Here is a 15,177-nt window from a genome sequence, read left to right on the forward strand (position 1 = left end):
CGTGCATCGCTCAGGGTAAACAAGGAGAGACGCTAGTTCTTGGAAAAAAGGCAAACAAGAACGACAATTCTTTTAAAGAGCAACTTTTTGTGATTATTTAATCAAGTGTTGTTATTAGATTTACCACATCTGATGCAAAGACAATTAAGCATCTACACAGGCCCTAATTTTTATTTAATAAAGAGGAAGGAGCTCCAGCCTGGGAAGAACTCTGAAATCAGAAAAAATTGGTGAAAAATACACATTTTCCTCTGAATTAAATTGCCAATACAAAAGAACTAATGACAACCCTACCCTCCTCCAATTCAGTTCTCCAGTCCTGTGTACATTTATGTGTTTATATCACACCCAAAAAGAAAAAATTGGAGAAAACTGAGTAACAAAACCACCACACATAAGAACATTGAATCCACTCCATTGAATTACTCTTCTTTGCAGAAAAAAGCAGACAGAAGTGCAGTAACAACCAATAATTAATTAGAAGATATCCCTAAATTTTTTAAAATTTTTATCTAAATGTGTATCAACTCAACAAGTTTAAAAAAAAAAGGGGGTGGGGGGTGGGGGGAGAAACTCCTTGGTTTGTACAAAATAAGCTATATTTTCCAGAAAAACACAACAGCGTCTCTTGAAATATGTTATTAAGGGACAAGCTTGGCAAAGTTGTTTGCGTGTAAGTCACAAAATATAGCATGTTTGACTAATTTCCCACTTCACTAACAGCACCAGCCAGTCTTCCCACCCTTTTTCCAGTACACCTGGACAAGCCTCTGAAAACACCCATTTACAGTGGAAAGCCTTAAACGGCAAAATAACTTACCTGGCTCTATCCTGACTTTTGCAACAAAGTTATCTACATTATAGCGGTATCAAAATCAGTACGATTCGCTAAAGCAATTGTCCAATCAAGTATTACATTATATCAGTTGCGTAAGAAAGTTTTGTGACATCTGTATCATGCAGTACAAATACATCTTTCTGATAAGAGTCTCTCAGGTGGATAAGCGTGTGTGTGCGCGCACAGTAAAGACTGCAAGTCTACAGCTGCACACGACTGCTGGTTTGGAAAGGACAGCGCCGTCTTGCGAGAAGAGTTTGCTGCCAACTGACCACAAAGCTGAACACGTTACTACGACAGAGAGATCTCTCTCTCTTTCTCTCCATGCAACCACACCCATGACAGCAATATCAAATAACGTGACTGCAAATACTGCTGCCCACAAAATTAAAACAAAAATCTTCCCTCTATGCTCAATTTCTTAAATTCTTAATGTAATTGTTATGTTGTCAGAAATTCTACTGACACGTCTACGTAACAGAATTTATTGCCTGCAACAGGAGGATGACTCCTTCCCAAAATACACTTGGCAGTAGCCATACTTACAGAGGCTAGGACACAGAAACCCTATATGCAAAATAACATTAAAAAAAGGTCGGTAAGTACTTTACTGCTTAACACCGAGAACAGGTAACTTAAATATTTCAGCATTTCTCTGGCTTAAATACAGGCTAAAAAATTTATGACCGTTGAAATATTTTTTCTTTCCAAGAACACACACACACACACTCTCATCTAGTAATGAATCATATTATAATGAAAACTAATGTCTTTGCTGCAAATAACTACTGTGCCAATATTCTCGTTATCTTTTTCTAGATTTTGACCACCCTTGGTCTTCTTCACTGAACTTATGCCTTTACCAACAGATAGCAAGTTTTTCTAGAAAATCAAACTCCTTTTCAAAGAGGCATTAAGTTTAGACTTTCTTCCCCACTGAAAACAGCATACTAAACTTTTCAAATTAACATTCACTGATAAAAATCATAAAACTCATCATTCTACTACAGCATTGTCAGATTTTTCAAGCAATAATATTTGTTTAAAGAAGATGACAATGATCTTGCTGTTTACACTTGCTTCAACAGCTGCCCAAGACATCTCTTCTATATTCACATTCATTTAAGGCTACGACATTTATTCTACGTCTTATCTGACTCTGCCTACAATATGCAGGCGAAGCGTTCATATCTGAGTGCAGACCAGTCTGAACAGCTACTGTATAATAAATACTTCGTTCTTAGTTTCTATACGCTTAGTATATCTATCACAGCTCTAATAAGAAAACATTACCACTCTCATCACATTTAGTATTAGCTTCCCTAAGCTAAAAAAGAAAAAAGAAAAACAAACAAAAAAAACACCCCACCAAAAAAAAAACCCACAAAACAAAACAAAAAACCACCTCTCCCCTTTCCCCAGATCTGATTTCTGGCCTTCGAATACTTTTACAGCTTTACAACAGCAAGCAACAGCAAGCTATCCTATATCAAAAGTTGACTGCAGCTACTCCAAAAACTAGCACTTTCTCTCACATTTCCCCACAAAAGATTAACACACTTTTTTTTCCCCAAACCCCAATAAAACCAAATGAGATCCCTTCTGAAAAATAGGCTAAGTGATAGTGTTTTGGGTAGGGAAGGAAAGAAGGGATGAAAACACAGATTTGAGAAATACACCACCAATTAAGATCTCCATGAAAACATGAACTAATGACTTAAAGTTTTAAAGTGGTATTTTACATCTAGATTTAATGTTAATATTTTACTTCATGAAATAAAACAAACTCAGAGGAACTGTTCTTCCAATCATGCATTAAATGAAAGAAACAAACTCTTTTTTTTCCAGAGGTAGTACTTTCAGAGGCATAAAGAAGGAGCAGTCTTGTTGATGACGTATTAAATCTGAATACACATACAAAACTTGAATTATCTTCATGACAAAATAAAAAATGCCCACTCAGTTCCCTCCTCTAGCAAAACTCTCTCTTCTGATTACAATTTCCATAGGTACAGAGTCATCAGCCAGAAGTATAAGACAATAACAATCCACAGGCTGTTTAGTGCCTCCTTTGCTCTGCTACCTCTTGCATGCAGGAATCAGTCTTTCAGAGCTGACAGTAGCTCAGGATAGCATTTTATGAGTGTTAAGTTAAAACCAGTGGTTGTTCCCCCTAGGAGAACAAGGCACCAGCACACTACTTCTACATGTCTTCCCCCTCACAAGCGGACTCCAAGCTTACCCTCAAGAAAATAAAAGGAAAACTCAAAAGAGCCCAACCCTACCACTGAAAAACTATGCTTTTTCTTAAACAGACAACTACGCTCCATTCCTCTTTCCCGACTTACCTACGGAGTTGCCAACCTGAAAGATACACTGCTGAACCTCACCAGGCTCCCTCACAAGGATTAAATGAGAAAGGATACTGGAATAACTAATGGGAATACTACAGAATTCTAAATCAACCCGTACATTAAAATAATCAGAATTTATTTATAAACTCTAACTGCACTTAGTTTTAGCACTTAACTACACAGCTGCCCCAAAATAAAATCATACAACAAAAGCACATCATCTGAGTATTACAAACCGTTTAGGGTAATAACCAGAGATCTGCAAATAAAAAGATGGGAGAGAAGCACACACTTACTTGTATTTCGGTTAAGAACAATTCACTTTTGATCCCATTCTTCACTTCTTCAGGTAACGATGCTTATTTTCCATTTTGAGTAGAGAACAAACCATAAGCTCCTCATTGGGCATCATTTATGTTAACACAAGAAATTTCCAGACTCACCTGGTTATTTGTGTTTGAAGCGTGCAAGAAAAGGAGACAAACATTGCCTATAAAACAGTGTCGCCCACTCGATAACAACTAAAGGTACCTGACATACATGTATGTTTCTACTTTGGGAAAAAAAAAATAAATATTTTATTTTTGGAGTTGGTATCCCATATTGCACTTGAAAAATCTATATATTGCCACATACCTTAACAAGTTGAAGCTAAGATCTAGCCTTTTTGCCATATGTCCATATTTTCTTCCTAGGAATTCTGGAATTTCTTCACAGTCTTGACTAATGTAGGACACCTGAGAATCAGAAGCAAAAAGGAAACATTTCGTAAGTGGATTATTTAGTTTCCTGTCCAGATTCTGGCTCATTGTTCCAGTGACAACACACAATACAGTAAATATTTGTTACAGCTTTACGCTACACCAGTTTTACTGCTATAGAATCTATCACAATCTCATTTTCCTATGGATACAATCACCTTAATATTTACTACATCTATAGTCTTAACGTACAATGTGTTGTCTCCTTTCAGGTACAAATGATTTGATCAAATACATCGCATTTCTTCTATTCCACTGTTAATACTTTGATCTAACATTACTTTGTATTACCATTCTGATACACTCCAGAAGAAATTTTTTTGAAAGATCAGAAGCCATTCAAAGGACTTTCTAGTTTGCCTCTCGGTACACAACACACTAAAAGGTCACTTTGGAAAGTTTGGTCCAGAAATACCTAAGCAGTGTACTGTCAATCCATTCTCACAACCATTCCTGGAGGAGATTATTATTCCCAGCCATACGCTAGGGACAGAGCAAGAGGGCGGCCCAAGATTTGAAAAACCAAGCAGGCAGCTTTTCTCAGACAATCCTGTAAGTCTTAAAGATCTCTGGCTTCAACACCTGTGTTCAGATCACACTTCTCCTTATACCCAAAAGACTTGTGAATGTCTTTGCTCTTTTTCATACCAGCCCATCTAACCCGCCTTTAACAAACATAGGAAGAACTACTGGTAGCAAAAATACAGCCTACTCTGATTTAATTTTTTTTTTTTTTTTTTTAAGCCAGGATGAAGTGAGTGGTAATATTTCCAGAAAAACACAAACAATAAAACAGCTAAACTTTTTCTATTCTCTCTGCTGTATTGTCTTAGAAGTCTTCGGTTTAATTTCTTCAACGAATCCCCACGACGCCTGCCAAACCTACTGTCATGAGTTCTATACACCCCTATTGGCTCACACCCCCAGCGTTCAAAATATCAGCCTAAACACCGACGTTTCAGATTTTGTGCTAAAGAAATCTTAGTTGCCCTTAAATGGCAACTTGCTAGTTAAGCAGATTTCAACACTCTGTTAGACCGCTATCTGTAAGATATTGCTATTATCTAAATATTTAATATAAAGTCAATTTCAAGACCATATCCCATCGGTCTAAAAGATGCTAGCTGAAAAATATGCAAAAAAGTCAGTCAAACTCTGTTTTGATAGTATTTCACTTTCTGTTAAACTAGAGACTCCTCTGCAGAACAAACTGACGGTACGTACTTTTGCAAGTCATCCCAGTCTCTTACACTCTAAAAATGATTGCAATCTGATAATACTATATTGCATCCCATTTAATTCATTTTGTTCAATAACTTCAACAGATAAAGCTGACAACAGTGAAATAATTTTTACGAGCAGAAAACAGGTAGCTTGAAGCTCAGTTTAACAACTTCTTCCCCTTGTTAAACCATACCCTCTCTTGCAATAAATTCTGCTACCAGACACACACGTGACTAGCAAATATAAGGACAAAAGGGAAAGGAACTGGTTTGGATAGTTGGCATCCTAATGGTTTGGACACAACAGAAACCGTTTTGCAGAATTTATTGAATATGGTGGGGTTTTTTCCTCCACTTTTCATCCACGACAACTACAACGCACTTTACAACATACATGCAGCTATGCATACAAGAATTGCTTCGTTCTTCACTGAATGGTAGATTTCCATAAACTAATGCTTGCAAAGCCTTGGAAAGACACCACAGTAACAGCAGAATAATACTTTGGATTAAGCGTTTAGTTCAATGTAACATGTTGAAATAGAAATGACTAAAATACGATGCCTATTAACACTAGGAGGGCAAGACCGTCTTGAGCAACTACAAACATAGCAAGAGCACAGACCACCACTTTGCTTTTCACCCAGGGAAGGGTGGTGGAGAAGGAGCAAAAGACTCCGACCTGCGTTCCCATGCTTCAAAAACTTACCTGGCCATAAATGTTCTAGCTCCACAAGAACAGAAGTTGAAGAAAAAAGTTCATACAAATCTGTTTTGGAGCACACAGGAGGCAAAAATACATAAAATGTCGCAAAGCTTCAGCCTTTGAACTGTTATAACATACAAATATATTTGCACAACTGGTACAAACAGATTATCCACAGGCGCATTTGCAGATGAAATATGGTTGTCGTGACATTTTAATGCTGAGGCTGTGTAAAAGGAATTTTACTTCCACAAAGTCCACTTCAGCACACTCACAGTACAAGCACCTTTTTTAATTTAAAACAAATAGATTTATTTTTCCACAAAATACACAAAGTGCATTCAATTTCAGATCTCTATACCCCACATACATGAACTTGCTTCGGATACCCAAGAACTCTCATTACTGTAAGAACAGCAGCAACTGCCAGCGATACAATACACGATAAGCCTTTTTGAACAAGTTTTCAAGAGTTATTTCCCCACTCTTCTGCTCTTTAATCCTTGAACAATGCTGGTATAAAACAAGACTTCGGTAGTCTGGACAACAGAAGAATAACATTTCTTCACTTGCATTCTTTCAGTTCAAGATCTTTTACCCAGAAAACAATAAAATGTACATCATTCAGTATTCCTCCTTTTGCATCCATCTCAAATACCCTCAAAATGAGTACGAGCTTTCAAGTACACATCCAGAGATGTCATCACTGAGAGACGAGAGCAAGCACACTTCTCCCAAGACTCCTCATCAGCTCTTTGGGTGCAAGGCACATCAGTAACAGGAGATTTCTTAGATTTTTCTATACCAGTCACAGCACATCACGTGGATTAAAAACTGGATGTAGATGTTTCCGTTGCCTAATTCTCCAACTCAAATCTAATACAGGTTGGTCACAGTCAATCATTCTTATTACTGGTGCCCTGCTCAATATCCCACTGAAACGTTCAGAAAGTTTCCCACAAAGCCCAGCATCAGATAGGCTATGGACGTCTCAGACATTCTTGCAGACTCTTCAACACGCTGTATGTAATTCAGGAAAAAAATACGTTTTTACAAAATATTTAAAACATAAGTTAACCAGTCAATAGCAGTTGCACCTCTCTTCTGCTTTAGTTTCAGAGGATATTACCATTTAATCTCTGGAATCATTTTACAATGATACTGTAATCTTAGTAACTCATAAAGTAACATCTTTATTAAAGAATGTCACCAAATAGGTCACGTATGAACTCTAGATATTGCATATTCCCTTCCATGGAAGGGAATTACATCTGGAGAATACTTCCAGTCAGCTGAGCGTTATATTTTACTCTGTGCTGTTAGAAGAGTCTACGTTAGGCACATCGCCAAATTAAGAATATGCTTTACTTGAAGGGGCTCAAGGCACGCTCAAGGGAAGGCGGCAGCATGTTACTCAGTGCCATAGTGCACCACAGAGACCACAGGAACCGTTTCCTCCAGCAGCTGCAAAATTAGCCAATTGCCTCCATATCACACACACATTTACATGCATTCCACACAGAAATAGCAACCAGGTGAAAGAAGCAATTAGAGGGGCAGCACCCTGGTTTAATGGCAAACCAGTTTCAAAAAGAAGACAAGCTTCTTTTTTTTTTTTTTTTTTGGGGGGGGGGGGGGGGATATTTTGCTAGTTTTAAGTCACAGGTTCAGCAGTAATGACATCCATTTTTTGCCAGAACATTCTTCAGTAGCCAAATGAGGCGCTGGGTAAAGGCCAGTAGGATGTTTTACTTCCCAACTTCTCTCTTCAACCAAAACGGAACATACGTAGCGTTCACTTTCAGCAGGAACAACGCTTCGCGTATTTCAGTCCTTCTCCTTCAGTTTATCGCCGCAGCCTGCTCAAACCTGAGCGCGGCAGGCTCCGACAGCAACCGGGGGTCGCTCGGGAGCACGACACGCTCCTCGGCCCACCGGGCCCCGCGTCGGGCTCCGCCGCCAGCAGCCGACCTTGCACGGGAGTGAACTGTTACGGCCCCGCGGCTCCCACAGCAAAGCCCCAGAAACACGCCTGTTGCCTCTGCGCAGGCTACAGCAGCAGCAGAAGCGGCAGAGCGATAATCCCCCGTCACCCCGCTGCCCCGTTACCTACCCGTTAACCCCGCGCTCGCACACCCCCAACCCCTGCCACTCTGAGCACGCCCCCGGGGGCCGCCCCGCCTTCTCCCCCCCGCCGCACCGCCTCCCCCCCGGGCCGCCCGGCGCTGCCGGGGGCAGGGACGGCTCCTCGGCTCTTTCCCTGCGCGGCCCCGGAGCGGCGTGTTTGCGAGAGAGACGATACCTGAGCAGCGTCCCGTGGCGCGGTGCCTACGTGCGGCGGGAAACTAAAGCGCCCCGGCCCCGTGCGAGCCCGCCGCCCCCCACCCGCGCGGGAGCCTCCCCCGGCCAGGACCGGTCCCGGTCCCGGTCCCGGAGGAGCGAGCGCCCCGGCCGAGCGGCTGGGAGCCGGCGCGGAGTTCGGGCAGCCGCTGCCGGGGGCGGGGACGCGCCGGCCGGGGCGGGCTGCCCCCGGCAGGTGGGGCCGTCGCCCGGGCCCCGCGAGCGGCGGACACTTACTTGGGCTCCGCTCACCACGACCCCTGCCATGGCTGCGGGGGCGGCCGCGCCGGGGCTTCCGCGGGCTCGGGTCCGGGCCGGGCCGAGGCCGCTGCCGCTTCCTCGCAGCAGTCAGCTGACGCGGGCGGAAGCGCGGCCGGGCCGCGGGCGGGGGCGGCGGCGGCGCGGGGCTCCCGCCGCCACCTGCGGCCGGGCTGAGCGGTCCCGGGCGGGCCCGCAGGGGTCCTGCTGCCCCCGGCGGCCCTGGCGTCCGGCCGCCGCTTCGGCCCCCCGGGCTGGTCGCCCTGAGGCCCTGCCGCGGGCTTCCCGGCAGGACCGTCCCGCTGAGGCGGGGGGGGTGCGCTCCAACGCAGGACGCTGACGGAGGCGAAGGGCGAGAGCACGGGGCTGGCGTGGGGCCTGTCTCCAGGCCGCAGACGTCCCTGTCTCGGCGGCTGCTCCAGGCCCCGCTGCCATGCCTCGCCTGGAGTGAAGGTCCAGCCACCACGTACCCGGCTGCCGCGTTTCAGCACCAGGCTGGGACCGCGTGTTGGGTTGTAGCAGTGGTGGAATAGGCCCTGGGAAGCAGTGACGGAAATAGCCGAGAGGTGTGATGGTGGTGGAGGAATTGGGGCTTGGATTTCATTCCCTGTAAGGAGCTAGAGGACTTGGAGGGTCATCTGGACTGGCTTTCCACCCACCGAGCAGCCCGTGAATTCGTGGCGTAAAGCATAACTTGCCTTTGAAGAGATGCATGTCACTGGTGAAGCAATACTTGCAGAAATGATCCCGTGCTATCTACAGGAGACGCCCACGTCCCCATAGACGATACTTTTTGTCTATAGAATATAGGGTAATTTGTGTGGAAAACAGAAATGCCTTTGGAATTATCAGAAATACCTGTCACACCAGTCCTTCCGGAGCACAAGAATTTGCTAATTAAAATGATGGCATGATGGTGGTTACCACTGGTTAGGCAGAGTAGGGAAATAGAAGGTTTTCTGTAAGAATTTTATGTGAGACTTTTAAAGATACTTCGGTTTCTCAGGCTTGGATCCTAAATTCTATTAGTCGCCTACCTACCTCTTCAGCTGCCTAAGCACCTTTAAAAATCTGGCTCTTCTTTCCCCTTTACTGCTAATACAGCATAACTCGCCCTCGCTGAAAGCAGAGGCTCGTGCTGTGAGGGGAAATAAGTTTCAGGAGGATACGTATTCTACACTGCAAACCACTTTCTACAGTTTATTCAGCAACACAGCAGAAACTAATAGCATACTTGCTGCTCTGCCTCTTAATACCAACAGAATAAATTCTTGGTACAGCTGTGGCATTACACCTTCTCTAGAGCCGTTCCTCCTTTGACGCTGACTGCTGGACAGGAAACAGAGCAAATAGCCGAGGAAAAAACCGTTTTGTACCACTTTTTTTTCCTCCCTGTTATTTGAATGTATTGTGTTAAAAATAGAGATGGGCCAACATGTAGAAAAATCAAAACACAGTCAATGAACAAATCACTCCATTGCTTCGCATGGATCTAATTTTCCTCATACCGTGTAAGACAGAGAAGAATCAAACCCTTCATCCACAGCAAATAAGCTGATCCTACACTGATGAATAAAAGTTCTGTTTCTCTAAGTGCGAGTTTTCCATCGAGGCATACTTGCCAGTTCAGGTCATCACTCAGTGTGCTTCAAACAATCAGTGCCTTTATTTATTTACTAGATTATACAGCAAATAACGTATGCCAAGGAAAACAAGCACTATGTGAACTGTAGATTTAAACAAAGCAATACATTCTCCGCTTTCTGTATCTACCTCTTTTTATCTCTCCTTCAGTTACAAGCATGCGGTTCCCATCAGACTGAACACACACAGCTCGAGGCACCAAGTGGCCCACTGCTATAGTTAGCTGTATTTGTCTTAATGGAGCAAATTCGATACCACGCTCCGGTAAAATTGGAATAACTATATTGAAAACAATTTAGCACATCATTATCTATATTATTAGTATTAATTTTAGTAGAGTGTTAGCCGTCACTTTAGAGATATCCAAGAAGAAAAAATTCCTGCCTGAAGAGTTTACAAAATAGCACACACAAATAATAACAAGTCTGTGTTTTCCAGCTTCTTACATTGCCAGCTGCATTAACCTGCCATTGATCCTCCTACTTACGAGGCAAGACCTTGTCGAGAGGGAAAAGTTGCAGGTGCGGCTCCCTAAACTGGGTGACTTAAATTAACTTTATCATCTCTTCAATCAGTCGAGCTGAATTTTGCAAATTACAAAAACAACTTAAGGAGGTGGCAAACTGTTTTAAGTGCATCTGGCTTACAATCATTCTTCTGAAACCAGTTCAACATTTTCTTGCACAGACGCGGCCTAGATTATTATCTGCCGTGGAGAAAATAATAGATCCAAATCCCGCGGTGTGTAACAAACAGGGAGCGCTACCGACCGCAGTGACAAAATGGGCCTATTATACTGTACGGGAAGTGAAAAACAAAACGCGCCAGAACAGAGGAATGGAGAAGGGAGATGACTGTCTTGTTATGATGCTTCCCTAGACTGTGAAAACCTACATCTTGAAAGTCCTAATTCTGCTGCCAGTTTCCTGCAGGATGATTGGCAAATTTCTCAAACTCCGTTTTTTCTGAGTCTCTGTTTTCTTCCTTCATTTCTAAGCCCCCATCACCTCCACATAATTTTCAAAAGGAATGAAAACTCACAGCTGCAGCTGTCTACCACTGAAATTATTACTGATTTTGTAACATCTAATCTGAAATTGTAACGAAGTTATAACATTGTCTCAGATTTCAAACGTATGAGTCAATGTGCTCATTAGTTTGTGCCTCATGTTATTATGGAGCTAAAATACATTACAGTGCTATATAAATACAGGAGGGCTTTTTTAGCCTTTGAGCCTGCTGATCATCAGTGTCACTTTATAGCGCAGATTCTAGATGATTGCAAGGCTGCCTCTGGTTTTAGAGTGTTTTTCACCTTACAATATATATTTATGCTCCATAGCATCCCAAAACACTACCTTCTCGAGTCCTGGCCCCGCACAACCTGAATCATCTGAATGTTTTCTTTGGCTTTGCTAGAGCTGCCTTTACGAGTAAAGCTTTAGAGGACTACGTTTGTACTTACAGAATATAATTTTGGTGGTGGTTGCTTAGAAGCTGAAAGTTTTGTGAAGCTTCTTTGTACAGGCTGAAATAATTTACATGACAGTGGGACTTGGCTGACCTTTGAAATGTTTTTTTTTACGCTGTATGTATACTCAAAAATCACTTGTTTATTTACATTATCGGTTTCACTGCACAATTAGAAGCAGAAGGTAGCACTTCTGTATGGGCCATTCAAACACAATTTCCTTAGATTTTCAACAAATATTGCCAAAACTGCTTGATAGATGAGTTACATACAGACAAAACCAACTTTTTTTTTTTAATAAAGTTTTCTTGTGAATAGCTATAATAATTGAGTTACTAATATGCTCAGTATATTTTTTTATATACACACAGACATACATATATTACAAATTGAGCAGACCCATTCCTTGAATAAAGAGCACTAGATGTTCAAATTAAGACAATTTTGTGAAACCAGCCTCCAAACAAGTGGGAAGCAATGTATTGGGACCATGGCAGATACCCGTCAGATCTGTCCCTTTTTCTAAATTCTTCACAAAATAACAGAGCCTTACATCATTTTAGCAGTCATTAGCCTAAAATGTATACACAGCTCCAATTATGAAATCTCATTGACCAACTGATTAAAATAATTAGCTAATACATGCCAGTAAATTTGGCATAGCAGCAAGCACCAAATGAATTATATAATTTTATATAAAACCTATGTACGCAATTGTTTTCCTGTCTTAAAAGAACATTGAAGGTTTATAAGAGGAAAAAGTAGCAATCCTGAATGTTTTATTAACTGAAAGTTATAAAAATATTTCAGACTGAGTTAATGAAAATGATCTGTTTTCCAGCTTACGGCACACTCTGCATGTACGTCTGCACGTGCATGAATACAATCATCTTACACTTCAGAGTAAGTCAAACAACAATGTATTGTCATCTTAAAAAAAAATAGTTTCTCCTGACAAAATGGTGTCCTTGAACAGAGTTTTCTGAAGCAAAACATTTCAGCAAAAATAAAATCCCAGCCAAGTCACAGAATTCTTCCAACTTGACCATCAGAAAATTTGGCTCAGAGTTTACTCATGTAACTCATTTCGTTGATGCTCACAATGAAAACGTCTCAAAATATTTGTTGATAAGTACCCACAGCAATACGATGTTTAATACAAACTGAATCAATTTAGCTGGAAGAGATTGACTGTAGTAGAGACATTTTTGTCCGTATTACCAGAGGAACATTTTATTCATACATAGCTTCACTTACACCTGTTTTTAATCGCCAACGGTTAAAGATGGTGTTTAATGTCCAAACTAATAACTTCAGATGTCTCCCAGGAAATAGCATCACTAGCACTCTCTGCTGTGAAACACACAGGAAAAAAATAAACATGATGGAAGGAAGAAAAAATACAAAGTATGTAGTTTAATCTTACTGACAATGACAGAAAGAAATACAGTAATGATGACATCATTTGCCATTCCTAAGCTGAACTGCTGGAAATTAGGTTTCTTTTCCTATCTCCAACGTATTTCCTATACTTACAAAGACATTTAGCAGCCAATGATAAACAAGTTAAAAGGATCTGAAAAGCAAGTTATGCATGTACACTCAATACACTAGTACACCTTTTCTTGAACTGTATTAGTATGACAGTGTGATACAGTGCTACAAAACTTGAAGATAAGAACATCCAGATTCTTTCCTTTTTTCTGCTGCTGAATTAAAATGACAGTAGAGTGATATTTTTTTTCCCTCAGAAGCGTGTGCCCACACTTGTGTGTTTGAAACTCTGCAGGATACATTTGTCCAGAAAAGCAGCCAATGAAAATAAGTTAACCCCTACTACCATGGGCCCATATAATACCTATGAGTTTGCTTTGAGTTTCCTGCTGTTAACTAATGGCCTTGATTTACAGTTTTCCATTCTTGTGGGGACTCCTACAAGAGAAAAGAGGGGTAATATTTTTACTTTCATCTAGAGTTTTTGCTTTTTTATCCTTTCCTGCAACACAGAAGCAGAGTGTCCAAACTGATCTATTTCCTAAGAAAACCTCTTGCATTTTGGCTCTTTGATTCCTCCCCTGTCCCCAAGCAAAGCAGAATTATGTCTAAAACCACCTCTGGGATATATTTAATTATTATTTTCCTATTATATGGCAGCAGTGTGGTACGAGCACAGTGAGGCTACGTGGTGATTGTGAATGAATGCAGCTTTGACATAAGCTCGCTCACTGTTTTATTGCAAAGGCACCTTGAAGTTCAGCATTTTCTGATGTCTTTGGAAAGCTTCACTTCGTAACCTTGTTAGCATTCTTTTAAGGTAAGTTTTTGTATAGGCTTCATAATGCAATACACTATCAGCTAAGAGTTTTCAAAAACGAGAACAACCTAAAAGCTTTGATGACAGAAGGAAAAAAAAAAAAACCCTTTCCTGAAATTTTTATCCAGTAATCTCATCTGGCTTCCACTGAAGTTAATGACAGTTTTGTCGACCATGGTATGGCCCAAATACAATTAAAAATCCCTTATGTTATGTTATATAGCACACTATAGCTATTAGGCTAGAATTACATTTAATAAGTGACGCGCTCAACAACTAAGACATAGCAACAATTAATTGTGCAACTTATTCTGCCTTCTCATAATATATGTTATGGTACAGGGTTGGTTTTGTTGTTTTTTTTTTTAATATATGGCGGTCTGATTCCTTTATACTATGGAATGAACAAAGCTAAGTAAATTTAACTCAACCAGGTAAAACATCACTAAGTTCTTCAATGCACTGTATTGCCAGAGAACCTAGCATTTTTGAATGCATTTATTCTCACCCTATGCCAGGAAAATAGAAAAATCCTCTTCTTCCTATCCTACAGAAAAGGAACTGAGGCAGAGAAAAGCTAATTTATTTGTACAAAAACTTATGTTCATTATCTGTAGTCAGCTAGGGAACTGAACCTACACCTCCCAAGACCTGGGCTGATACCCTAACTGTAGACAATACTCTGTCTTGGTTTGTCCCATTCGGTGTAAATGCACAGTAGGTATCATATAATAAAAATTATTATTTCCAGTCAGGAAAAGAAGCAAGTGTAGAATTATTATTATTATTATTATTTCTTTGCTCCCAGTGGACAATACTTGCAGGCAAAAGGATATTCCAAGCTGAAGGGTGATTACAATTCTGTGTGTGTCCCACCTAGGGTATACAGCACGCAGGAGAAAGATGCTGACGTGGGGCATCCACAAGCTCTGTAGATTACTGCAGGATTTTGACACGTTGCCAAAGCTAAATGTATAGCACAAACCAAGGACAAGAAATGGTATTTTTCAAGAGCTTATAATTCATGCAATCTAAATGTTTTTTTCGTAAAGCCAACAAAAAGGATGCCAGGATTATCCTCCTGCCAAGTTTCATTGCTAACCATGGAGGCACAGAACACTTAATAAAAGATCATAAGAATTTTTTAATTTGAAAGAATTCAGTAATCTTTGTATGGAAGCTGTTGCTATTGCTTCTCCTGTAATTATATGTTCCACACATACACAGAGATTATTTTTTTCGAAGCCTAAGATGACTGACTCACAACA

The 15,177-nt window shown here is 41.0% G+C and overlaps 1 protein-coding gene across 4 annotated transcripts in view; it reads right to left on the reverse strand.

Moving 5' to 3' along the window:
- LRMDA (leucine rich melanocyte differentiation associated) overlaps positions 1–8,546 on the reverse strand; it is a 689,589-nt gene extending 681,043 nt beyond the window's left edge. For all 4 annotated transcript variants that reach the window (XM_076338447.1, XM_076338450.1, XM_076338448.1 and 1 more), the window contains exons 1-2: positions 8,460–8,546; positions 3,829–3,929 (exon numbers count right to left, since the gene is read on the reverse strand). In XM_076338447.1, the coding sequence (XP_076194562.1) occupies positions 3,829–3,929; positions 8,460–8,489 (131 nt within the window). In that variant the 5' untranslated portion in view covers positions 8,490–8,546. The remainder of the gene's footprint in view (positions 1–3,828; positions 3,930–8,459) is intronic.
- Positions 8,547–15,177: the final 6,631 nt, after the last annotated feature.

Source organism: Aptenodytes patagonicus, chromosome 5 (genome assembly GCF_965638725.1).
Source record: "Aptenodytes patagonicus chromosome 5, bAptPat1.pri.cur, whole genome shotgun sequence".
NCBI classification, from domain to species: Eukaryota; Metazoa; Chordata; class Aves; order Sphenisciformes; family Spheniscidae; genus Aptenodytes; species Aptenodytes patagonicus.